This window comes from Callionymus lyra, chromosome 13 (assembly GCF_982586985.1).
Source record: "Callionymus lyra chromosome 13, fCalLyr1.hap1.1, whole genome shotgun sequence".
In the NCBI taxonomy this organism is placed as follows: Eukaryota; Metazoa; Chordata; class Actinopteri; order Syngnathiformes; family Callionymidae; genus Callionymus; species Callionymus lyra.
This window is the reverse complement of record NC_141830.1, coordinates 23,767,642-23,794,898: the sequence shown is the minus strand read 5'-3', so window position 1 is coordinate 23,794,898 and position 27,257 is coordinate 23,767,642. Positions and strand designations below refer to the sequence as shown.

The 27,257-nt window shown below is 42.9% G+C and overlaps 1 protein-coding gene across 2 annotated transcripts; it reads left to right on the top strand.

Annotated features, from left to right (window-relative positions):
• The first annotated feature begins 14,823 nt into the window (after positions 1-14,823).
• On the top strand, positions 14,824-27,181 carry esr2a (estrogen receptor 2a). 2 transcript variants are annotated; one of them, XM_087805494.1, is made up of 10 exons: positions 14,824-14,951; positions 21,344-21,538; positions 21,637-22,077; positions 22,797-22,945; positions 23,012-23,128; positions 23,245-23,553; positions 23,636-23,774; positions 24,217-24,350; positions 24,982-25,165; positions 25,387-27,181. In XM_087805494.1, exons 2-10 carry the CDS (start codon positions 21,495-21,497, stop codon positions 25,562-25,564), a joined length of 1,695 nt encoding a protein of 564 aa, XP_087661620.1. In that variant the 5' UTR covers positions 14,824-14,951; positions 21,344-21,494; the 3' UTR covers positions 25,565-27,181. The 2 variants fall into 2 exon arrangements, with proteins under 2 accessions (XP_087661620.1, XP_087661619.1); XM_087805493.1 differs by having other exon boundaries at positions 22,794-22,945.
• Positions 27,182-27,257: the final 76 nt, after the last annotated feature.

Here is a 27,257-nt window from a genome sequence, read left to right as displayed (position 1 = left end):
TCCTATCGAGTAAAAACAAACAATGTAATTGACAGAAGTGACCACTAGGGAGCAGTGTCGGTCCGCTATTCCGTGCTGTAACCGGGTTGTACAGGTTGAGGCCCTTGAAAAACAAAACGTACATTTTTAATTCATTTTAACAGACGAATGATTAGTCTTGTTAGTGCTGGAAACTCCTCACCCTTCCTTCTGATGGTTTCACTCCATCATTACGTCACATTACCTCTTGTTATTTTGACGCCCGTGTCACAAAATCATTTGCTAACCGGGTCAGAACATTACGAGGCTTATTAACAAGACAAATATTTTTTGTCTTATTTAACAGGCAAAAAAAATGACAGTTAGGTCAAACATTCACAAGTATACAAGGACTGAGTGACGTGTTTTTATTAAACAGAATCTTCAAAATATTGTTCAAGGCAATTATTGTAATAATACAATATTTTTACCATCAAGAGTTTTTTTTGTGTTTGATTATTCGCTCCTTTATTACGAATCAGAAAACGTTTGTTGCCGAATGAAATAAAAAGAGATTATTAAAATAAAGTAAACACTACAATAAATTAAAATAAAATTGGGAAAAAATCACCATAAAATATCTTATAAATAAGTAATGAATAAATGAATATTGTTTACTTAAATCGAATTTATTGTATTATTTCTTAATCTTTATTTACATTTTATTTTATGGCAATGTGTCTTTTCTTATTTTATATTGTGCAAATTCACTGCAACAAACTCCTGTGTTATGTTTACAACGCTGGCAATAAATGTTGAAAGTCTGATTTTGATTTGAAATGATCTCCTTAGCGGAGGTATGTACTTTATTAGTGATTTTCTAGCTTATTCTTTCACATCGACAAAGATACACAGTTTACTTATAGATGAAATATTAATGACAATTGAAAGTGTATTGATTTCTCCTGAGAAGGAGGAAATAATAAGTCATTTCTTGCTGGAACACGACGTCTTCTTTCTTCTCTTCCGTGAGCTAATGTTGTTTTTTTCTTCCACTGTCACGTCTTATCTGCCTTCACTCCGATAAAACTCTCTTGTCCCTTGTGGTCCACACACTCTCGGGGAGTACGAGACTCTAATTCTGACCTCTGCTTGAGATAAACAACATATAGAGAATTGATCAAACAAATCTGGCGCACATGTCCTTGTGAATCACGTCCAAGCGGTGGAACTGCAGCTGGCGATCTTTTAATCTGCCAGAGAGCCGTAAATCCATCAGGAAAATCCAACCCTCGTAAACCCAATTGTCTCACCATTAAATGGCTCTTAATTCTCAGACGTTTAGTAACACAATCTTTTGATTTTTATGGGACTCTTTGAGCCGTTGAAGAGGAGGCAGATGAATCCGACAGGTTCGCTCATACGTGACTTTTAATTCCGACTTTATTCGAGTCTTTCATCGCTGCTGAAGACGGTTTTGTGTTTCATCTGTGAAGTTCATCCAGACACAAACCATCTGTGATCGTTTTGTATTCACTGCCATCTCCGCGCATTGGTGACCCTGGTGTGAGAAATCCTAATTTCTTACTTACATTGTTTTCGTTAGTAGGTCTGTAATGAATTATTATTTATAACACTCCTTTCTCAGACCAGGATCACTAAGCACTCATGGTGGAGCCTGACCATGAATAGATCTGAAAGTAAGAACCAGAATTTTAAAATTGATTCTGAAAGAAACTGGCAACCGGTGAAGAGTTTTAAGGATCGGAAAAATGTGAGTTCTTCTACTAGAGCTTCTCAGAATTCTCGCTGCAGAGTTAATGTAGCAGAACCACAAGAGTGTTTCAGTCGATCATAGAAGAACCTTCACTTACCCAGTCCAGGTCTGTGATACATTTATTACTAGATCGCACAGACAGAAAACAACAACTAATAATAATCTGTTCTATTGAATATAAGTGCCTGAAAAGTAATTCATTTAAAAAAGGGAAAAACAGATTTTACCTAAATAACATCAGCGTGTGACTCTTGCATACATCGATGCTAAACACACAAACAACTTGTGTGTTGTATATACAAGGCATCTCTTCGGAAAGCCAGAGCCAGCTACTACTCTTCACTTATAGAAGCAAATAAGAATAACCCCACATTCTGTATACCTGTGTATTGTATACATTTGTCCCAAACCCACACCTTTTTATTTCTCTCCCGGAGCCCCAGGGATCCACCTCCAGAGCTGCTGCTGATCCAGGGATCCATCTCCAGAGCTGCTGCTGATCCAGGATCTTCACCACGTCATCAGATCCCGAGTTCTCTCCAGCACCCCCATGGACCCTCCTACACTCTCCTCTTTTCTCTCACTATATCCTCCCTCACTCCTCTCCTTATCCATCTGTCTACCCCCCCATCCTTCCTCCCAGCCGGTCAAAGCGGCAGGCCGTCAACAACCGTCTGGTTCCGCTCGAGGTTTCTGCCTTCTAAAAGGAAGTTTTTCCTCGCCATTGCTCACTGTACAGCTCACTGTACAGTGTTTTGTTTCTTGCTCTTTGTTGAATTGCTGGGATCTATTTTTCCTTCAACTGTAGTCTTATTTCAACTGTATAGTGTCTTGAGATAACTTTGTTATGATAAGACACTTTAAATAAAATTGAATTGAATTGAATTGAATTGTTGTAACCAGTCCAGAGCTCCTGCTGAGTCAGCGTTATGGTGAGATGTTTTATTTGTAGTTTTTTTGCAGGTCATGCTGTTGTATTTTTTACTTTTTTCCATCTGAACCGCGGTACCAAAGAGTTGAGGACCGGCTGCCTTCATGGATCTTTCTAAACCTCTTGTGACCAGGAGAGGTTCCTATGCTTGCTACTCCAGGGGGTCTCAGACTTCTTCAGCACTTTCTCTGGCCCGTATGTCGAGGTTGTTCTTCGTGTCCATCAAAGTACAAACTATCTTCAGCCGTCCTTCTTAGAGAGAAATTATGAAGATGTCGCCTGTTTAATGGAACTGTTGCCATTTGGTGTCGTCGCTCACGTAGAAGATGAAGTCGTCTGTAAGAGACGAGACGTTCATCTGAGAGCGTGTTAGCTCAGCTCACCTCTTCTTCAAGGACACGGCATGAGGTTCCTGGTTGATCTGATGAACAAGTGTGGTCATTGAACCATCACTGATGTTGTTTGATTCCATAGTTCCTTAATAACTGACCCTTTGTTTGATCAAGTCCTTGAATCTTCCACGGCGCCTGTTGCTCTAACAGCAGCTCCAGCTCTCGTCACACAATCACCACCTCAGCAACAGAGCTTAAAGCCGTCTCTTCTGCAGCAACAGGCTGATTACAATCGTCACTCCCTGGTATGTACGTTCTCTACACTCTCCTCTTGGATCACAGTTCTTTCTTGTTTTCGTTTTGGTGTTTTTGTCTATCTTGTGCCTGAGCCTACTTTTTGCACTGGTTGAGCACTCATTTTTATAGATTATTTAGTCCGAAAACGAAACTAAAAACGCATAAAATCAGATAAAAGACAACAAAAAAATACAAATTGTGAAAGGTTCCAAAATTTGTGGCAGATTCTAACCAAGGGTTAGGATTATTTTCAGAGTAATCTTCTTTTTTTTTAGAGTTGCAGGCAGAAATGTATGTCCTCCCAGTGTAAAGTACGAGCTCACGCAAGATTTACCCAGAATACTTTCTGTCTGAGTAGCATGTTAGCCTTTTAGCTTCTGCTACAAACATGATTAAATACAGACTTGTTTACATTCCTGAACAGTTTCTCATGTCGAGGCTTTAATACAAGATGGACGTTACAGACGAGCAGTATTTGGATGTTTTTAAGAGTCTTTTTGGACGAAGATGAAGACGAAGACAACTGAGCTCCAGTCGCTACATTAAAATGAACAGCATTTTGGTCAATAACAGATTACTCTAAAAATAATCCCAACCCTTAGTCGACATGAGGGTGAGTAGAAAACAAGTGAAGTTTTACTTCAGAAACTTTCTGGCAGACGTCGGTTCCTGGTACCACAAACCTGTTGCTCTCCTGATCTCGGGATTCAATCTTTCCCTGATAAATTGCCGTCTACTAGAAATGTGAGGAACAAATGTTGTTCATTTTCTACCGCATTATTTCAAGTTCCATTTCTGAACATCACTAATCGAATGCCAGAATTAATCCAGTCTGCCAAACAGAGGAGACATAATTAAAGAACCGAGTAACCTTTCCCTGAATTCAAAATCATTCTGTGGGCTTTTTTTTTTAATTGCCTCTCTGCAGAGCTGCATTACTCCCACATCACGATGTGTACCGGGAGAGAATGAAAGGAACGGAGCTCTGCAGCAATAAATAACCTATTCAGTCCATTTCAGGAAACCAGCATCAGAGAAAAATCCACCCAAAAAATCGGACACACAAACCTCCTCCCGTCTCCCTCGCAAAGACATTTAGTTCCTCACATACGGCAACCTTTTAGTTTCTCTTATTACTCGCCAGTTCCTGTTGTTATGAGATTTTTCAAAAGCAGCTCGTGTGGTCTTGCCTCACATTTTGGAGAATTTGTTCAGTCCAGCTGCAGCTAAAAGCTTCTCTCAATGGAAAACATTGAGGGACGGAATCTAAAAATGGTTGAAATACTTTCCTCAAATTGATACAAGTACGTCAACTGTACCATTAAACTAACTGCACAACTAAATGAACCAAGATAAATGAGGCTCCGAACGGCCTCGACCAATGTCTGTCTGAGAAATCGAATCATTTTACTGGATTTCTTAAACAACTACGTGGCAATGAGCAGACTAACATGTTTCTTTAGGTGGTTTAAAAGTAAATACGTTTAAAATGTTTCAGGTTGAAAAGTTGTTTAAACTCTGTAGGATCTTCACTCTAAAACTCAGTTCAGAATAATAAAGAAGAAAAACAAGTAACCGGAACTGTAAATTGGGTTTCCAGTTCACAGCAGACAATAGAAGGTCCAGAGGTTTCATAAAAACAAGAACTAGAACAAAGTGCAAATGTAAAGAATATAGATCAAAATGCATGGAATCTAAACAAGTGACAATTATTAATACCTCTTTTTTATTGTAACTTAATATTCGACACTTTCATGATCAGATTTGTTACTGAAAAATGAAAGTAATTTTTAGAGATAGAATTGTTTCCATTTGTCGAGTAAATAAAGCATTATGAAGAGTTGGTTCCTATTTTTGAGGTGTCCTTGAATGCAGCACGGTTGTTTCTCTCTGCTCTATAAAAAACTAAAATGTGACACTTCATATTCCTTCATATTTTTTTACCCAGTATTCTTGAATAATGCAAACTTCAATTGTTTATTTTTCATCTATTTTTCCTGTCTTTTCATTTTTGGGTTTGAGTGCACGTTACGGTAAAAACATAAACTTTTACATCAATCACCCTCAAGAAAAAGATAGATGGATTTTATTAATCTCTCTGGAGATCTCCTTCAGGAAATTGAGTTTCCAGTTCAGAGCAGACGATAGAAGGTATACAGGTTTTATAAAAAAAAAACACAAAGACAAAAGAACAACGTGCAAATGTAAAGATAGATCGAAATGCATGGAATCTAAACAATGGACGATTATTAATACCTGTTTTTATTTTATTTTAACTTAATATTTGACACTTTCATGATCAGGTTTGATAAGAAATATATCGCAAAACCTTTTTAACGACTAAAAATAAATAAATATTTTTTTCTGTACATCGTCATAGCAACTTAATTAAGAGCAACAATATGTAACATTTTGATACTAAATAAAATATATCAGTTATTAAATAACTCTTATGAGCTTTTAAATCTTTTTTTTTATCATCACAACACATTTAGTTGTATCAGCCATTAGAGATAAAGAGAAAAGAGAAGTAAACCCAGCTTACGTTTAAAGATTGTATCTATAACTGGTTATATAACTGGAAATATAGAGTGTTTAACTTTAATATGTTCATCCTTAAATACGTGAACATATATTTAGGATAAATGATTAAATAAAGACATAGAGCAGATGCTTTTTTCCATTAAACACGTGTAATAAAAAGAAGTAACAACTGTGACAGGTCCTTGTGTAGTTTCCTCCCGTGAGGTAGTTTCCTGTTTCCCTGAGTGTCTGTATTAAATCATCTTATCACGTTTCAAGGTAATATCTCTATCACGACTCACTCCGGCACCAAGGCTTCGATCCTTCACCTCGACAAGCTTTTTCCCTTTTGTCCGTTGTTAGAAAGACTGAGATTGACTTGTCTAGAGTCATGGTAATATAAATACTCTCGTGCAAATATAATAAACATTTTATGAAGAAAGAGACATTTATTAGAAAATAGATTAAAATGAGATCATTTGATTTTTTCTTCTTTTTTTTAATCCAAAAAGTAAAGAAAAGTTTAGGGTAAAAATGAAGTGTTTGGTCGTGAATGTTGTTCGTCATCATGACAGTCGGTGACTCTGCGACGTTTCCTTTTTGTGTTCACTTCCCCATTTCTGCGGTTTGGTTTTTGGTTTTGACGATTGACTTGTGTATTTCTCACACTCTCGACCCCGACCGCGGCTCCGCTGCAGGATGAATATATTAGAAAGTACTTCATCAACTATTTAAATAGAAAAAAAACTTGATTTCTTTTTAAATTACTTCAACTCTCAGATCAACAAAACTCTACCAGGAGCTGCAGCTGCTCTACACTGAGTCTCAAGCTGATGATTGAAGTGTAAAAGTATCTCCTTCTGAAAACTCCTTCATCAACCTCGACTTCTTTGTTTCTCTCTCAGCTGTTCATGTCTGTGTGTTCATGTCCTGGTTTTTTATTCTTCTTCTTCTTTAGTTTAGTTTCAGTAAAACTAAGATTTTAAACAATCCTACACTAAGATCAGGGGTCCCCAAACGTTTTCCTGTGAGGGCCACACAACTTTTGCCATCTCTGATGATGCTGTGTTGTTTTCCAGAAAGCCACAAATAACCACAAAACTTTTTCTTGGTTTTCGCCTGCAGTTAATACAAAACTCTGCAGCGAGAATTCTGAAGAACTCACATTTCCCAGATCCTTCTTTCAGGATCAATTTTAAAATTCTAGTTCTTAATTTCAGATCTATTCATGGTCAGACCTTCCATCAGTGATCTGATCCAGCCTTACACCCCAGCTCGGGCTCTGAGGTCTGTGGATCAGAATCTACTGATGGTTCCTGAACACGCTTCAGGACCAGAGGAGAGAAATCCTTCCAGACTGTTGCTCCTAAGCTTTGGAACGATCTTCCTCTGTGTTTGATGATCTACTGACTCCTTCAAGAAACATGTTAACAAATTTTATTTGGCTTTCCCTGATTTTCTGTGACTACTGTGTTTGTCTTATGTGTCGTGATCTTTTAAAGTATATATTTAAACTGTGTATTGTTTTGATTGTTAAAGCGCTTTGTGACCCTGGTCTAGAAAGATCTTTACAAATAACTATTACTTACTTACTTCTGTTAATAGAATAAACAATAAGAAAAGGTTCATAAGATTTCAGAATTGCAGGTTCTAAAAAATGTTTATATCTTTCAAACTCAGAGAGCAAAACACGTTTAGAATATAACAAAAAAAACATACTCTTGATTTTTAACTTTAACGAAGCCTTCATGGAAAAACGTTGGTTTCAGTCGTCCAGTAACAATAACCCCCAGATATTAAAACCTGCATTTATGACATTGATTGATTGATCCAGGGGCTTCAGAGAGCAGGTGGAGGGGCCTCAGGTGGAAGCTGTGCAACCAGCTTGTTTTGAGGAATTAAAAGGATTATAAAGAAAAATCAGTATCACTGATCAAAACGTCAGCCAAGAAAATAATACAGTTGTAATATTCAGTGTAACTGTGGTAATTATAATTTTTAATACATCTTTTGTTATTTTATTTCTTAAGTTAAATCGATTTATGCTTAATATGTACAATTGAAGTGGCTTTAATTGTTCGTTTGTTAAGATCTTGTGGGTGATTGTGTGATTGAAGTTGAGCCACAGATAAAAGAACTGAATTTACAAGAGTCAAAGAAGAAAACAACGTTTTCACCGTAAGCACACACAGACACAAGTGGTTTCCTAGCCACTGATTTACTTGTAGTTTGATCTCCACCGTGAACACTTTATATAACAGAAAACAAGAAAAGTAAACATGTAAATGTAACAACAAACACAACAAAAACCTTGTCGAATAAATGCGACTCCACAGGTTCTTACTTTTCACGAGTTGATTTCTTCTCCTTGTTCTTTGATTTACTTGAACTCTTATGAGCGTTTAACTTTAATCACGCGAGAACCCATGAGATCTCAAGAAACCACGAATGAAATCAACTTAAACTTAACATATTAAACATGAATAAACGACTCAACTAAATAAATATAATAACTAAATAAAAAAAAATTGAATAACCACAGTTACATTCACAGACCCTCAATGAAGGAAGTTACATCACGCTAGACAATACTAGAGATTCTTCAGTCCGGTGCTTCTACTCTGGACGCTCCACAGAAGGAGGAGGACAGAAGGGGGCTTCAGGTGAGGTCATCGCTGAGGTCAACGCTAAGGTATTCAGCGTTCATATCAAATGCAGGTGAGTCAGTTAATTTAGGCTGACTCACCACTTTCTTGTGATGCCAGCGCTGTGGGAAAGTCTCACCTCATGTGCCAATAAGGAAAATCAGGGCAAGAACTTCCCACTCTCACTTCTACAAAGCTTGCTCAAAGGTCAGCGTGAACCCCTGACCCGGACCTGACCCTGCCAGGCATGGGATCGCGGCCTCTCCAGGCTTTGCCGTCGCGAGCCCGGTCGAACGGGAAAGTGACTTGATTCCGGTTCCGGCTCTGAGCTGGGCTGTGCCCCGGCCAGCCGGGGCTATAGGTGAGGTGACGCTTGTTAGGGATCATTTAAAATTGGGTTTTTCATCTCGTGTTCCTCTTCGCAAGGATTTCGGGCACAAGGACTTCTGCTTTCTGAGTGCCAGCTGCTTCCGCCCACCGAAAAAAAAACACTTTTCACAACGTGACGTTACATAAATAAACGTCCTGGACAACAACAACAGAGACTCAGGGGGTCAGTGACGGAGCTCTGTCGCCGTCACAGAGGGTTTGTGATAAAACAAGAAGGCCTTCATTAAACAGGTCTTGAAAACTTTTTTTTTTTTTAGAATCTTCTGGCACAGCCTTGGAGTCAATAGCTGAGTCATAGTCAAAGAATAAAATAAATGTTTCTCACGTTTAGACTGTAAGTAAACTCTAGTTCCTTTGGCTTGAGACTTACATCAAGTCAGAACCGGTGCCAACATGATACCCATATAACTATAAGAGATGTGTGGGATCAAATAATTATTATATTGGGGCCACACACGGCCCTTTGACTGTATCAATGCGGCCCTCAAATGTTGTTGACAGCTTACAATTTTATTTTGGATTATTATTGTATTTCCTGTTATTTTAACTTTAGTTATTTTCCTGGCATTTTTTTCTGTCATTTGTCCTTTTTATGAATCAATCGATCTATATTGAGATTATATTGGTTTAATGTTGTGTTTTTTCACCATTTTTCTTTGTCCTTTTTGTGAATATTTATGGCCCCTCGGAAACATTTGGTTGGTTATAGATATCATATTAAAATGTAATAAGTTATTTTATATCATTTTCAATTAATTTTTTTTAAATATGTTATTGGCATGATTTGGTTTACTTTTGTTGCTAAAAGTTTTTTTCTTTGCCTGACAGCCCCTCACTACGATCACACTATATAATATGGCCCTTGAAGAAATTCAACTGCCTGCCCCTGGTTTAGATGTTGGCATTTGGAAGCTAATGCTAATGGTTCCTTTGAGAAAAGTACTCACTATATTTCTTCAGCTCTGATTTTGTTCATTTAAAAGGTCATAGGGAGCTTCGTTCAAGTTCTGATACGTTACAAATACCATCATATTGTCTTTTATTTCATCGTTAAGCAACTTGTTTATGGATCCAGCTTGTTATAATGGGAAGAGTCTCAAAGCCAAGGCAGTTCTAAACTGTAGTGTCCAAAGCTTTTGTTGACCTTAATAACTTGATGCCTTTTGTCAAACATGTTCACACAAATGAGCCCCCCTGCTGATGTTGCCCCCTCACTCGTGATGAAATGAGTTCCTTGTAAACCCTCTCAGTAACTGCACCAAACACTAAAACACTCAGAGTCAAACACTTTCCCCAGGTGGGGCGACCAGTAATCCTCCTTAGCTCAGGTCCTCTACCAGGATGCTGTGCAGTTTTATTGGCTGTTCCTAGGACTGCACTCCATTGTGGTGGTCACTGATCCGAGTGCTCCAATGACCACCATCACTACTGTTGCCTTCACCTTCCATGCTGGCTTCTTTGAGCTCCTGGTATTGTTCGAGTTTCTCAGGTGCTGTCGCTCGTGATTCAATTCAATTCAATTTTATTTAAAGTGTCTTATCATAACAAAGTTATCTCAAGACACTATACAGTTGAAATAAGACTACAGTTGATTAAGGAAAAATAGATCCCAGCAATTCAACAAAGAGCAAGAAACAAAACACTGTACAGTGAGCTGTACAGTGAGCAATGGCGAGGAAAAACTTCCTTTTAGAAGGCAGAAACCTCGAGCGGAACCCGACTCATTGTTGACGGCCTGCCGCTTTGACCGGCTGGGAGGAAGGATGTGGGGTAGACAGATGGATAAGGAGAGGAGTGAGGGAGGATATAGTGAGAGAAAAGAGGAGAGTGTAGGAGGGTCCATGGGGGTGCTGGAGAGAACTCGGGATCTGATGACGTGGTGAAGATCCTGGATCAGCAGCAGCTCTGGAGATGGATCCCTGGATCAGCAACAGCTCTGGAGGTGGATCCCTGGATCAGCAGCAGCTCTGGAGGTGGATCCCTGGGGCTCCGGGAGAGAAATAAAAAGGTGTGGGTTTGGGACAAATGTAGACAATACACAGGTATACAGACTCCGGTGACGGGTGAAGATATATAGAGGGGAGAGGGGGGGGGGGGTTGAAATAGCCAGGCCAGAGGGCACATACCTAGCACAGCAGATCCAGACACAGGGGCCCAAGCCGCGGCAGGAACCCGCGGGAGACCAGGACCCGGCAGGCGAGATAACCACCAGAGCCGACCCCAAACACCAGCGAGAAGGCGGACCACCACCGGGGGCGCGAGAGGGCGAGCACAGGCGAGGACGACCGAGGAAGCAGAGAGGGGGAGGTACCAGGCGCAGGCACCGGGGCAGAGGGGCAGCCAGAAGAACCAGTCAGGGGATAGGGCCCCGGGGCCAGGCCGGGCGACGGAGGACCCCCAGACCGTCAGGCCGCCACCAAGTCCATAGCAGGGGACCGAGTCAAGGAGATGGGGACCCACCACAGCAGCGGCGGCGGAACCCCCCCCAATACCCTGTGGACACGGCCAGTAGCCGGGTTGAGTGCCACCGCATGAGCCTGGGGGAGCAATGGCCAGGCACCGGCCCAGGTCCCCCGGGTCACAGGGGGGCCACGGTTGTGCGGGCAGGGCGGGGGCAATGGGGCCGCAGCCGTCTGGGAACGGCCCCCAGTCTTTGAACTGTAGACGGTCCCCAACAGCCGCAGCCCACCTCCCCATGAGGGAAGTTTGGGGGGCCAGCAGTATTCCATGGGCAGTCCACGGTCTCTAAGGTGCCGAGGCCCCGCCCATCACACGTACTGACCCCCAGCCACCGCCCCCACCCACCATGCAGCACCCAGGGGGACAGCAGCACTTGCATGGGCGGTACATGGTCACTACGGTAACATGGGTCCGCCCAATGCCTCCGCCGTCCCCCCAATGCGGCCCCGCCCAGTGTGGCCCCCCCCACCCGGGAAGCCCCCGAAAGACCGACCAGCCCGGCCACGAACCCCCAGGACCAAGGGCGACAAACCCCCCGACCACGGCACATGCCACACAGGGCGGGTAGAGGACCACAGCCACCGCTGCAGCAGACACCCACCCCAAGACAGGCCCCCCACCACAGACCAGGTGAAGCCATCGGGGCCGGAAGGTCATCCAGAACACCCGGCCAGCCCCAGCCCCACCCCTGACGGTTCACCCGCCAACCCCGTCGGCGGGACCAGCAACCCCCCAGCCCCAGCACCGCCCCCAGCGCAGAGTTTAGGGATCGTAAGGTCCTTGAGGGTTGGTAAGTTTGGATTAAATCTTTAATGTATGTTGGTGCTAGACCATGTAAGGCTTTATAGGTTAGGAGAAGGATTTTAAATTGTATTCTAAATTCTACAGGAAGCCAATGTAGGGAAGACAGTACAGGGGAAATGTGTTCGCGCCTCTTAGTCTTAGTCAGGACACGAGCTGCAGAGTTCTGAATGAGCTGAAGAGTTCTGAGAGACTTTTTAGAACAGCCTGACAGAAGAGAGTTACAATAGTCCAGCCTGGAGGTAACAAAAGCATGGATGAGCTTCTCAGCAGCATCTAAAGGAAGGAAATGCCTAATTTTTGAAATGTTACGAAGGTGGAAATAAGCAGTCCGTGAGATTTGTTTTATGTGTGAGTTAAATGATAAGTCCTCGTCAAAGCATACACCCAGATTCTTTACAGTGGTGCTAGTAGCAGGAGCAAGTCCATTTTGTAAAGCTAGATCATTAGTTAATAATTGTCTGAGATGTTGCGGACCAACTAGTAAAACCTCAGTCTTTTCCGAGTTCAGTAGGAGGAAGTTTTTGGTCATCCATGACTTGATATCTGTGATACAGGACTGTAATTGTGTTAGCTGAATTCTTTCATCTGGCTTCATGGACAGGTAAAGTTGGGTGTCATCAGCATAACAGTGAAAATGTATAGAGTGTCTTCTAATCAAGTCCCCTAGTGGGAGCATATAGATTGTGAATAGTATTGGACCAAGAACAGAACCTTGTGGGACACCATAGCTGACCTTAGTGTGTGTCGATGAGAGGTGGTTGACATGTACATAGTGCGTTCTATCCGACAGGTAAGATTTAAACCAGTCAAGAGCAGTTCCACAAATGCCTAAATGGTTTTCTAGCCTCTGTAGAAGGATTTGGTGGTCGACAGTGTCAAATGCAGCACTGAGATCTAGAAGAACATGGCTACACCAACCACGGTGGCTTTTCTCTGCTGCTTGTCTATGATCATTACCGTCTGTACCTTGAAGCCTGGTCATTCTCCATCACCTTGGTAGAATCCCTCCATCTTAACCAAGAAGTCTCCAGTTAGAAGTGATGTTCCTGTACACGTTACCGGTTACACACTGTTCCAGGAATGCTTTACCTGCCAGCATTGTACACCTGCAGTAAGGGACTGGACGGTTTCAGGGCCATCTTTGCACAGCCTGCATCTGCAACCAGATGCTTTTATTTTGTAACTGCGCTGAACTGAATTTATGAGTTTTTGGAATCCATTTTGGGACGGATATTGATCCAGGGAACTTTTGGAACTTTTGGCTTAAGTAGAAAAAAACCCTACAAAGAAAGAAGTCACCCTTGTGATGGCGGCAGTGAGCTGAGGCCCCGCCAAGACACGTGACCGCACCTTTGTTCGTTACGGGCCATTTTCTTAACGAGGGGTTAAAAGCTCCAATTTGGGGCAAATTACTGGCAAGACCTCCGGAAACCTCTGAGACGCTGCCGCTGCATCTTCAGGCGCAATTTGCACCTCGACTCCTGCCGCTCGCCTGCAAAGACTCAAGTCCATTACTGGCCCGGGAAACAGGGGGCGCCAACACAAGATGTAATCAGCAAAATGGGATTCAGAAGCGAGACACGAGCTGTCGTCATTTCACGTGATTATCTTGGCAGGTGAGGAGACGTGACTCCTTTCTCGCTCGAAAATTGCTGCTGGTTCACAAAGATGTCGACTCTGACTGGCAGATGTGGATAAAATGTTGCGGGCGACTTGAGCGGGTGTCGGAGAGTGAACCTCATGGACTCATTTGCATCTGTCGGTGCCTTGAACTTCTCTCCAGCAGCCGAATGTGTTTTCCTGTAAATGTCATCTAAAACAAACACCCGGGACTGAAAATGGGGTTAAAATGAACTGAATGATGGGTCCAGGAAGCACCAGACACATCTTAGCACTCACAATAATAAAAGCAGGTCACAAATATATTGTCATAAACAGTTGAAGAAACAAACGACACAAACCCAATAAAAGGTTCAGTCTGTAAAATAAAGTATGGAAATGATGAAATGAATGTTTAAGTAATGAAACAAACAATAAATATTCAGGCAACATCAGAACTATATGATCTTAAGTCAAAAAATAAATAATAAAGACAGAAAATAACACTATAAACATATACAGTATATATATATATATATATATATATATATATATATATATATACTGTATATATAAACATTTGATCCGTCATGGATGGATGGATGGGTGGGTGGATGGATGGATGGATGGATGGATGGATGGATGGATGGATGGATGGATGGATGGATGGATGGGTGGGTGGGTGGATGGATGGATGGATGGATGGATGGATGGATGGGTGGGTGGGTGGGTGGATGGATAGCTGGATGGATGGATGGATGGATGGATGGATGGATGGATGGATGGATGGATGGATGGATGGATGGATGGATGGATGGATGGATGGATGGATGGATGGATGGATGGATGGATGGATGGATGGATGGATGGATGGATAGATGGATGAAAGATGTATAGATAGATAGATGGATAGATAGAGAAGGATAATGTATTTAATTTGATATCTATGTATAAAGCAGATCTACTGAAAGTAGCAAAAACCTAAATGAATAAAATAAATACTACTACACTAAATAACCAAAACTAGTTAGGGTGAAGTTATGTAATGATTTTTTTTTTTTTTATTCAGATTGTTTTATTTTGAAGGTCGGACCGGATGCAGCCGCCGTCACTCCTCACTTCTTGACGTCCACTTCCCAGCCTGAACTCGCACAGAGTCGTCTTCGTGATCTTCAGGAGAACTTGGACTCGAGCTTCGACCTCAACTCTCCGCGTCTGACTTGAGCTCGACTCAGGTGAGAAGCTTGTCTCGCTGCTGTGGTGCCTCAGGTTCTCAAGGCTGTTACTGGACAAATGTTGTTGTTCCGCGTGGAGGCCTGCGGGGTTTCATCTCATAATCTGGGTCAGATTAGTTCATAAACATCACCTGAGAGTTGAACCAGTGACGTCGTCACGGTTAGATGATGTTTGTCGGACTTTAACTTGACACATTAAGATTTTTAAGTCTAAAAAAAACCCCCATTATTTTTATTATTAATTTATTGTTCTTAGACTAAAAACGTATAATTTAAAACCTGTAGAAGCTAATTAGCTCTTAGCATCAAACTTCAATACTTTATATATATTTTGATTTGATAAGAAGATGATTTTTGTATTAAAACAAACTATTATTTAACTCTTAAATAATAAAACAAACTTCGAACTCTTGACCTGCCAACAAAATGATATTCTAGGTTTAAATTCTTTCCTTTTTTTTAAACTAATATCTTTGACAAATGTAAACTGAAATGACTGAAACTCAAATGTTTGGAGCCAAAATTCGATCAATAAATCCAAAAGTAACTGAAGAGTTTCATTTAATAATTAAAAATAAGGTAAATTAAGTTGTTATTATCGTGATCATTAAATGCAAATATATTCAGATCTTGTTGACAATATTTTCCGTTTCGATGGCTTGGATCAATAAACGACAATTATTTTTATGATGTTTAACTGTTTGTCTCTCTTTGAGATTGAGGTTGACTTCCTCCTTTGTGTATTTAGTGACTCTGGGGTGTCGGGTCTCGTAGATCTAGTCCGCTCTGGTCCACTTCAGGGCTCTGGTCTTTGTTTAACTGAGCTGCGACATCGACCAAACCAGAGCTCGAAGGAAGAGATTCTCTTCTCCGTTGTCAACGTTTGTAAAAAAAAAAAAAAGAAAAAAATGGACGAGACACACTTTGACGTTGTGTATGAGATAGTTGGACCATCTTGGGTCGTCGTCGAAGTGACATTCTTCATCTGGTCTTGTCGGTGTGTTGAACATGAAGGAAGATCTTCATCTCCTTCAAGTGGGGAAATGAGGAAAAAGGAGGATTTTGTTCTCTCGCTCTTATCAGCTCGTCCAGATAAATGCAATGTTTACATGAACACAACTAACCCGACTATTGACCCGGTTCTGGAGCCGGCTGTTGTTGCAATGATTATATATCTTTGTCATCGTTGTAAACAAACACCATATGTTTCTCTGTATGAATCTTAAAAAAAATAATTCAAATGATTGTCTTAAATACATTTATTTAATTGCATTTCATTATGACTAGGAAACCATTTTAATTTCTGATCGAAATCTAATGTCTTCAGGAGATGATATCAAAACGTGTTTTAGTTCTGATCTGGTTCTGCCAGGATCCGAGGTCTTGGTCCACTTGTGGGTGTAACTCCGTGCACGTTAAACGTTCTCCCGCTGACTCTGAATTCCCTAATATCTCAAAAACACAGGACATCTGTTTGAAGAGTTCTTGTTGTTGTTGTTGCCAACACGGCTGGTTCTGACCTGGTCCCAGATCCATATTCACATTGGATCTGACGTACATAAATGAACGTCACAATGTTCACACAGAGGGTAGGAAGAAAAAGAAAAAAAAGACTTTAAAAGTAAAATGTACAGAAAGATACAATTTATTTTCCATAAAATCGATGGTACTTGGGTAAGAAACACAGAATCAGCCGATGGAACGTTAAAAACCAAACTCTTCTGTTGTCAAGACATAAATAACGTAAGTAAAGTTCGTCCCTGAAGTAAAAAAGAGGCTCAGTTAGTTTTTTTTTAACGTGTTCCACCAGAACAAACTTTCCAAAAAGCGAAGTAAAAAACGAGTTTTTTTATTAATTTTTTCCCCAATGAAGACGTCTTGGCACGAAAACTTAAACCGATTATAAAGAATCTGTCGACATAAATCGAAAGCTTCAGTCGATGGAAATCTGTGTTGACGATGCTACGACTGACCTTTTATGCTACTTTTAGAAGCTGCAGGTGCAACAAGTGTCCACCGGGGGAGGTTAAAAAAAAGAAAGAAATTAACAAGATTGAGTTCCCAAGTGTGAATGAATGAACTGTGCCGTGGAGAGAATCATGGACATTTTTTTTCTTCCATTTCTATTCACGTGGACTCATTATTTAATTCCATTCATTCCACCATTTTCCGTCTCGTTCCTTCCGTCGCTGTAAATAGTCGACTTCTTTTCCGCCCCCCCCCACCCCCCCGACATCCGTGGGACTCGACCCCACGTCTGCTCTGCTGTCCTTGAACCTCCACGGAAGTCTTATAAATAAAATGCTTTTTTTTTTTTTAATTACCACATTTCCTGCAGGGAAGTTCTAAATAATTTTAATAGCAGTTTAAAATGTAGTTTTGTGTTTGAGAAAAATATATATTTGGGGAATAAAGTCAATCACATTATTCTGTAAAAGTTCCAGATTGATTATTAACAAATTTAAACTGAGAAAAAGGTAAAAACAAGTGTAATGAGAAGCAAAAGTTAGATTTAAACGTGTTTAAGTCAATGGAGTTTGTGTAGCTGACTACAGATGACTACTAATAGACTCAATAGAATAAACAAATAGACTCTAGAATAAACAAATAAACTCAAGGACTCATTCATTCCTCAGGCTATTAAATTGTACAATTCTGAGTTCGGGGGCAGGAGTGGAGTAAAAGTATCTGGATGTTCTGTTCTATGTTAGTCTTTGTATCCTTTGTCTTGTTATTTCTTTTGATTTACGTCGGTGGATGTTGTCGTTATTTATGAGCCGTCGCTAACAAGCTAACACATTAACTAGATGACCGTAGCGCTGCGGCTACATGAGCGTTTATCGTCATTGACCAACAATACGGATCCACACCCCAGAACAACACATCGGAACACACGACGACATGTGTTGCTCGCGCACTTTAACACAGCACGGGTGGTGCGTTCAAGGAACCGCTGTAGGCGTAGATTGTGAAAATTGATTGAATCTTCAGGGAAAAACTAAATTATTGTGAACATTTTTACGGTGTTTTAATTGTATATTCCCAGTTTTCCACTCGTCCTCCCTCCACCGTTCTCTCACTTCCTCCTCTGTCCACGTTTTAGGGAGGCAGAGAAGTTTTTTTTACTTTGTTTCGAGGGGGGGGGGCAAGTCGACCTTGAGCTTTTGTGTAGCAGACATGCACTTTTGGCTTGACGCCGGGAACACTTGTGTCATTTTACTGTGCGTCGACCTTTGTGCAGCGTTGTGTGTGTGTGTGTGTGTGTGTGTGTGTGTGTGTTGATATTTACGATCCTGAACTTTATTAATCCGACGTCCGTACGCCCAGAAGTTTTCTCAATACCTCAGATTTAAGGCCTGACGTGGAGCTCCAGATCTCTGACATTTATCCACCAGATAAATTAGTTAAAAAGTCAACCGTCGGTAAAACTGTCACCAAACTGAACCCGGCGTCGCGAACCGGTCGGACCTGGTGAGAGACCAACTAGTAAAACAATAATTTACTGTTTTTATTTTATCTGCTGCCGTCATTTTTATGGTCGTCTTTTATGGCAAGATCATGAAAGTGTTCGGTTTAACACACGACTAAAACATTAAAATGCATTTATGTCATGTTTTTGTTTTTTCTGGTCTCTTTTTGGTCTGTAAATTCTGCAACACCAGAGTCAAGTACTTGACAATATTACAAATATATATTCAGGCCACGATTCGATATTATATATTCTGCTGATATATATTTTAATACACTCGGTTAGATTTTATTGACATATTCTTATTGTTCCACTCCATTGTTGAAATCCAAAATATGTCAAAACATCATCTTTACAAAGCCACTGGAGTCGACTATATCCTCTCGTCCTCAGTCATCGTCGGAATCTTATTGTTCCTTGAGCTGCGGAGGACATAATAGCAGCTTCCATCTAGCGACTAAAAGTGTCATTGCAACACCAAATTAAACAAACACCGCTGTTAAATGTAAATAAAAAATTAAAAAAATCGAATTACCTTATTGAACACAAACCATAAAAGTATGATTAAAACATAACCGAAAAAAAAAAATATATATATATATTTTTGTTGATCTATTTTTAAATAAAAAAAACCATACAGTGCTGTGAAAAATTAACAAGAACAAATGTCGGTTAATAGTTGTTTTTTTTCTCAAAGTATCGTTATACATCGTATCGTGATGCGTATCGTCTCAGAATCACCAGGTTCTTGCAGGACTCGCTCCTCAGTCACCAGAGAAGTCGCTGGTGTATCGGAACAGCTTGTGTTTGTAGAAACAAGTCTGTTGTCAGTGGAAGTAACACTTCAACTATAATCTCTACACACTTTCTGAAGCTTAGCTAATGCTTTGGTGAAAGTCATTCTGGCGGCTGCTCGGTGCGTGTAGAGCCTCTGGTGTGTTTCTCGATCCGGCGCCATCAATCGGACCCGGTGCTATAACCTCGTTCTGTAAACCCGACTTTAGCGCCTCATCAGTCACGGTGTCGTAAACCAATTGATAATCCCGCCGAGAGTGCGAGTCTGTCAGCAGCCGTTCAGAGGAACTCTCCGGCTCTTTATCGGATGCGGGCGCCGGTTCTGCCTCACAGAGTAACGACCCGACCCGTTTGGAACGGCCGTTGGTTCTGGTTCCAGGTGAACGGAGGCTCGGATAACATCTGCTTTAATTAAAACCCTAATGCTGGTGGTAGAATTTGAACTTCTCTGCTTTAGTATTCTCGCTGGATTCCAAGATTCTGATCCAGTCTATTAAAGTTCTGATCTCGCTGCCAAAGAGTGCTCCATTAGGCTGACAGGGCTCTTTATTTGGCACCCCAGGAGCCTCCGACATGATAAATCTTTGAAGTTCGCAGAGGCCGATCACAATGAGAGTACGACGTATCATGCACGCACACATTTGAAACAAACTACACACCTCGTGCCAGGAAGCACTATAACTCAACATACCTCTGCCAATGGCACGTGACTATGTAAAAACACCACAATCAATAAAATCGTTTCACGACTATAATAAAAGTTTCATAAAAATCATTTTTTTTAAGTGTTGGACGAGAACACGAGCATGAACACCAACACGATGTGTGATCTTGGAGCTCGACTTCACACAAACACACACAAACTTGTAGTTAATCTTAAAAGGACTGCGTGATGGGACTTGAACCCACAACTATGTTTTGGGTTCTACCCTCAATTCATCTTTCCGTGTCACGTGGTCGTCCGAAGGTTACTTACAGCTGCGCTCATGGCTACATACAAACACGTTTCACAGATTGCGCGTCATGAGTAATGACGACGTCACGTGTGAATTAATGCGGCAGAGGTCGCTCTCCAGCGTTGTGTTACCACACAACACAGACTCACAACAAACGTCGTCAACAAGTCAGCGTTTCATCTTTGACGGGTCAGAACCGAACGCTCTCTCTCACGGTCGGCTACGATCCGCCGAACCTTCTGCCAGAGAGACGGACTCCTGCCACCCAATGATTAACCATGCGAGTGTGTGTGTGTGTGTGTGTTTATTGATCTAGCAGCTGCGTCTGTCTACGGAACATCATAAATCCTGTTGCTGTGTCTGTGCAGCGATGATATACGTGCGGTGAATTCCCCTCCAGCTCTAATGTTTTAATCCAAATAAAAGCCTGGATTTTCATTTGGCTGCACCACACTCGGGCTCCGTGGTCATGTGATCGCAACAGGGCGTTAACTGGTGTTACTTTAGGTCATGTTTGACTCCTGCAGGTGTGTGATGCCTTCAAGTGTTCTTGAGTATAATGGAGACTCGAGTGCTTCAAAGTATAATTTAATACATGTTCAAAATCAACCCATTGTTTTATTTACACAAAGAGTTTGACTTCATAATAATAGCCATTCACAAATATACGTTCTATATTCCTTACTTTTTCATTTGTAGCCTTTTAAATTCAATAATAAAATGTTTATGATTCATTATTGGCCGAAAGTAACAAGGTCGATACTCTTTGGGAATTTTCTTGCGGCACTTACACATCAACATATTCATTTTAAAGTATTGAATTTAAAATGCTATGAATGGAAAATATATATATATTTTTATAATTTAAATGATCATTTCATTATTGGACGTAGAAAATCAAACTTCATGTAAAACAAGATTAATTCATGTTGAAAATGTTTTTTTACTCAATAAAACAAATTCAACCTTTTTAACATATAAAGTATTGAATCAAATGATTCCAGAAATAATTTTGTTTAAAAAAACATAATATTCTGATACAAGATCTAAGTAATGGTTGAGTTGAACGGGTCTGTCTTCTTACAAAGTTAGCTGCTAGGTGGCGCTGTTTCACAGGAAGTGTCTTCTTTGTCTCACACCTGAGATTCATACAGTTGTTCCTCCTCCTCCAGGCTTCTTCTTCTTCTTCTTCTGCCCGGGGTCCTGGACCTCAGGATGTGAGCCTCATGGTTGGACTCAGATCTTGCTCAGGACCACAGACTCTACCGATCCCACGCTCTGTAGCTCCGGACCTCTCGCTGTCGTCATGACGACGGTGTGAACATGTCTAGTTCCGCAGCCATCTTGGACCTCTCCAGCTCGGGCAGGTAGTTCTGGTGCTGGTGTAGTCCGTTGGGTATCCGGACCGACTCTAATAACGACAATCATAATAATAATCGCAGTTTCTCCAATGACGACGATGTAGTGTTGTCACCGGCCCGTCCTGTCTCGCCGTCATGGCCGCCAACACCCCCCTGGAGGACGAGCAGCCGCTCCTGCAGCTCCAGGAGGTGGACTCCAGCCGAGTCTGCAACCGAGTCCTCTCCCCCATCCTGGCCTCCTCCCCCCCGGTGGTCCCCCTGGACCCCGGTCAGCCCATCTGTATCCCGTCCCCGTACACCGAGCTGGGCCACGACTTCACGCCCATCCCCTTCTACAGTCCCACCATCTTCGGCTACGCCGGCGCCGGGATCGCCGAGCACCCGTCCGTCCACCAGTCTCTGAGGCCCTCGCTCTTCTGGTCCGGTCACGGACACATGGGCGCGCCGCTGACCGTGCACCCCTCGCAGGCCCGGCCCCAGCACGGCCAGCCGGGCCAGAACCGCTGGGCCGAGATGTCCCCGGGAGACGGCGGCTCCAGGACCAGGTGGGTTCATCTGCGGTGATACGGTCGGTCTTTGAACTGGCTCTTGTGATGTAAGTGACAACAGAGTAGGTCAAAGGTCACGGCAGCTGTTAATCGTTGAACAAACTGTCAAAAAGAAAAACTTCAAAGGATTATTAAGCCTTTAACCTTTATCTTAAACAAAGAGAAAACGTTGAATGTTTGAAAATCGACAGTGGAAAGAATAAAAAAAAAAAATTGAAAAATCTGTCAATAAGGTACGATGACGATACCATGTACTGCGATACTATAGGAGCAGTATATTTGTAGTATTGCACCAGTACTTGACTTACTGATGAGTCGATACTGTTTTAAAAAAAAAAAAATCATATATATATAAATATATATCCAAGCATGAGCTTTATATGCTGCCGGAGTCGACTGTATCCCCTCGTCCTCAGTCATCTTCTGGATCTCATGGGATTTAATGTTTTGTGAACCTGGTCTAGAAAGACGCTTTAAAAATAGCTATTACTTACTTACTTCCTGTAGCTGCGGAGGAAGTAATAACTGCTGCCATCTAGAGGCCAGAAGATTAATTGCTGTTAAATAACAATACAGTATCTTGGGGGGGGGGGGGGGGAAGCGATATTTATCTATATTTTTGTCATCTCTAATAAAGGTACAACAAAGTAAAATGACTTCAAGTATTTTACTATAAAAGCATGTGTATAATTGTGTGGACGATGCTGGCGGAGGAGGTCTCAGGAGAGCGACGAGCTGGTGGTGTCGTCAGGCGTGAAGACCGACCTGCACTACTGCGCCGTGTGCCACGACTACGCCTCCGGCTACCATTACGGCGTCTGGTCCTGCGAGGGCTGCAAGGCCTTCTTCAAGAGGAGCATCCAAGGTGAGACCTCCCCGACTGTACGGGACACGTTCCAACGTTCACGTCGGCCATCTTTTTTTTTTCCAGGTCACAACGACTACATCTGCCCGGCGACCAACCAGTGCACCATCGACAAGAACCGGCGCAAGAGTTGTCAGGCCTGCAGACTGCGGAAGTGCTACGAGGCCGGGATGACCAAGTGCGGTGCGTTCTTGACCAAACTCTGTTAAATGCCACCATGGGCCGGACGTTCGTTGTTGGAGGTCCGCATGTGGCCCACGGGCTGTCCCAGAAAAGCTGACTCGGCGTTCCCTCCTCAGGGATGCGGAAGGAGCGCGGGAACTACCGTGGCCAGCAGAGCCGGCGAGTGTCCAGGCCGGCGGGTCAGAGCAGGAGCTCGGTGCCGAAGGTGATGCCGGGACCGCTGCCCGCGACGCCGGGCGACCCGCGACCTCCGTCTCTGACCTCGGAGCAGCTGATCAAGCGGATCATGGAGGCCGAGCCGCCGGACATCTACCTCATGAAGGACGTGACCCGCCCGCTGACCGAGGCCAACGTGATGATGTCGCTGACCAACCTGGCCGACAAGGAGTTGGTCCACATGATCGGCTGGGCCAAGAAGATTCCAGGTGTGGCTCGAGGGTTTGAAACCCTCTGAAGAACCCGTGAGCAAGTCTTCACTTCTCATCCCCGTGTCCCTCTGGCCTGCAGGGTTCGTGGACCTGAGTCTCCTGGACCAGGTCCACCTGTTGGAGTGCTGCTGGCTGGAGGTCCTGATGATCGGACTGATGTGGAGGTCCGTGGATCATCCCGGGAAACTCATCTTCTCTCCAGACCTCAGTCTCAGCAGGTACTGCCCGAGAAACACCTGGAACCAGTTTTAGAGAAACTTCGTGTCTAGTGTGTGTGTTTTTGTGTTTTTATTTTGTGTATGTGTGTGTTTTTTGTATTTTTTGTATGCCTTTCTTCTGTATGTATGCGTGTGTGTACATGTTTGTTTTTTATTTTGTGTGTGTGTTTTTTATGTATGTCTGTGTACGTTTTGTGTGTGTTTTGTGCGCATGTGTGTGTTTTTGTGTACATGTACGAGGAAAAAAAAGTTATTTTAAAAGGCAGAAACCTCGAGCAGAACCAGACTCTGTGTTGACGGAGAGACCAGGGAGGGTCACGGAGATGGATGTGTGTCTTAGATGAAGGATTACACTGTTGCTCCGTCAACAGAGATGCTTGTCATTCAACTGTCATCCCACTGTGTGTGCGTGTGTGTGCGTGTGTGTGTGTGTGTGTTGCAGGGAGGAGGGCAACTGTGTTCAGGGCTTCGCTGAGATCTTCGACATGTTGATCGCTGCCACGTCCAGAGTGAGAGAACTGAAGCTGCAGAGAGAGGAGTACGTGTGTTTGAAGGCCATGATCCTGCTCAACTCCAGTACGTCACACACACACACACACACACACACACACACACACACACACACACACACACACACACCAAACGCATGTATGCACCACACCTACACACAAAAAAACACACCACACACATGTACACACCAGAAACACTCACAATAGTACACACAAGTACACACCATGCACACACAATTACACATCGCAATAACACATAAGTACGCACCACACACACTCACACTAGTAAACACCACACATACACTATAACACACTGCTCATACACACTACGCAACCCACACAAGTACACATCGCAAAAACACATAAGTACACATCGCAAAAACACATAAATACGCACCACACACACACACACAGAAGTACACACCACACACACTCGAGTACACACAACACACACACACAAGTACACACCATGCACACACACACTATTACACACCATGCACACACACACACTAGTAAATACCACACATACACTTTAACACTGCTCATACACACAAGTACGCACCACACACACAAACAATACACACACGCACAGAAGTAGCACCACAAATTACAACACAACCACATGAGTAAAAAAAAAACCTCAAGTACACACAAATACACACACACATCAGGTTCACTGGCTTGTGTTTGTGCGTCAGACATGTGCCTCGGCTCGACACAAGGGGGCGACGAGCTGCAGAGTCGCTCCAAGCTGCTGCGTCTCCTGGAGGCTGTGACGGACGCGCTGGTCTGGGTCATCGCCAAGACCGGCCTGGACTTCAGGCAGCAGTACACCCGCCTGGCTCACCTGCTCATGCTGCTGTCGCACATCCGCCATGCCAGGTAGCGTCGCCGTGGTAACGCATGCTCTGGTAGATAACCATAGCAACTGTGTGTGTGTGTGTGTGTGTGTGTGTGTGTGTGTGTGTGTGTGTGTGTGTGTGTGTGTGTGTGTGTGTGTGTGTGTGTGTGTGTGTGTGTGTGTGTGTGTGTGTGTGTGTGTGTGTGTGTGTGTGTGTGTGTGTGTGTGTGTGTGTGTGTGTGTGTGTGTGTGTGTGTGTCAGCAACAAGGGCATGGACCACCTCCACTGCATGAAGATGAAGAACATGGTTCCTCTCTACGACCTGCTGCTGGAGATGCTGGACGCTCACATCATGCACAGCTCTCGCCTCCCGCAGCGACCCGCCGACGCCGCCCAGCCCGACCCCCCCGACCAGGACCAGGCAGTCGAAGCTCCGTAGCAAACAGTCGCATGGGCCGCCAGGAGGTGTCGCCACCGAGCGAGAGGCTCACAAGGGAAGTTTCTCTCTCGGAAGCAAATTAGGGAACAATTGAGACATTTTGAATTCTGGACCGATTGTTGGGAGGTTCTGAACCACTGTGACCACAGACGCCCCCTGCTGGACCTAGTGTTGCGCGTCACTTAATCTGCCTTTTTTTTTGTCTGTATTGCAACTCAAGTGCCATTATTCCCTCCACCCTCTACTGATGGTGACCCGCATCCTGCTGGTCTGCCTGGACGCGTAGAAGTCCGGTCTTGGTTCTGACCAATGAGAAACGTAGAGTTACGTTGCGCCTTATAATCATTTTCGTCCTTGAAAACCAGAATCAGAAAAATATTTTGATCAAGAATCCGAGCTTAGTTCCAGCACCTTCAGGTGCGTCGTTCCCCTCGCCGCATGACCGCTAGCTAGCCACGCTTTAGCATGTTTGCTAGCAGCTATGACATCATTGGTACATGAAGTTCTGAATGAAGGTAATCCTGCCTCTATTCTGAGGTCGAGGGGGCAGCAGCTGAAGTCAAGACACCAAATTCTCCTCATCATGCAACTCTTTCGAGGTTATCCTAGTGAGGGAGGGACAAATTATTTCTAGCAAGTGCTGGGTCTTTCCCAGGACCTCCTCCTAGTCCAGGAGAATTACAACCTTGATGACTCTCCTCTCTGAGGATCAGAAGTTCTGCTGCAAGTCTCTCCTGGGTGACTTCTCTCTATTAGAGTCCTCTCGACCGACGACACAGATCCGTCCGTTTATCTTCATTCTTCCCTCACTCGTGAACCAGACCCCAAGAATTGCCTTGTTAACCAGATTGACGACCACAAAAAACTAGTTCTAGTTTTGAACCCAATGATTTTAAACGACGACTTTCTAGCAAACGTGTTGATTGTTTACACAACTAGAACACAGACCTTCGATTGTACTTTCAAAACGTATCTCCACAAGTATTTTTCTACGTGTCTCTTGACAATCAGGATCTGGTACCAGATCTCCTGCTCTTCACTCGTCTCGTCCTCCGATGCAGTTTTGAGTCAACTTTTGATTCAAGCTAGTTGGACTCACACAGGAGGTCGGAAATGCTAACGTAGCCTAGGTGATTCTGATCCAATCACGTTCACTCAGAACCCCCCTCCTGGTTCCGAACTCTTACCGGGTCTGCCCGGTAACACATAATCCTTCAAAGGACGTCCAACAAACCCGACCTCCAGCTACCCTTAGACAGAAAGTGGTCAGAGACTCATTGACCCGTGTCGTAAATCCCGCTCTTGATTTGTGACATCCCTCTGGCTCCACCGAGCAGGAACACCTTCAGTCCAGATCCACCAAATCAGCAGAAACACCGACAACTATTTCAAAACTTAAAAAAAAAAGTTTTTTGGGGGGAAGTTTGTTGAAGGATTTGAGTTTTGTTCACTCAGCATAATTACGTTTTGATACTGTGATGTTCTCCTGAAACCTCGTCGTGAAAAATCACTGACATGTCGACGTAAAAATTCCGGCAACAAAATTGTTGACACGCCTCAATTGAAAAAAGGACTGTTGGAACTTTTATTTTGAAATAAATCTCGAAAGTTTCTTGAGTCAAGTTTTTTTTAAAATTACTGAACCCATTTAGAAAATATATATACGTATTCAAAATACTCGTACGTGCTTCAC

Coding starts and splice junctions, on each gene's coding strand:
- esr2a (XM_087805493.1), top strand. CDS start 21,495: ATGTCTAGTTCCGCAGCCATCTTGGACCTCTCCAGCTCGGGCAG. Junction 23,554..23,635: donor CTGGGCCAAGAAGATTCCAG/GTGTGGCTCGAG, acceptor TCTGGCCTGCAG/GGTTCGTGGACCTGAGTCTC. Junction 24,351..24,981: donor CATGATCCTGCTCAACTCCA/GTACGTCACACA, acceptor TTTGTGCGTCAG/ACATGTGCCTCGGCTCGACA.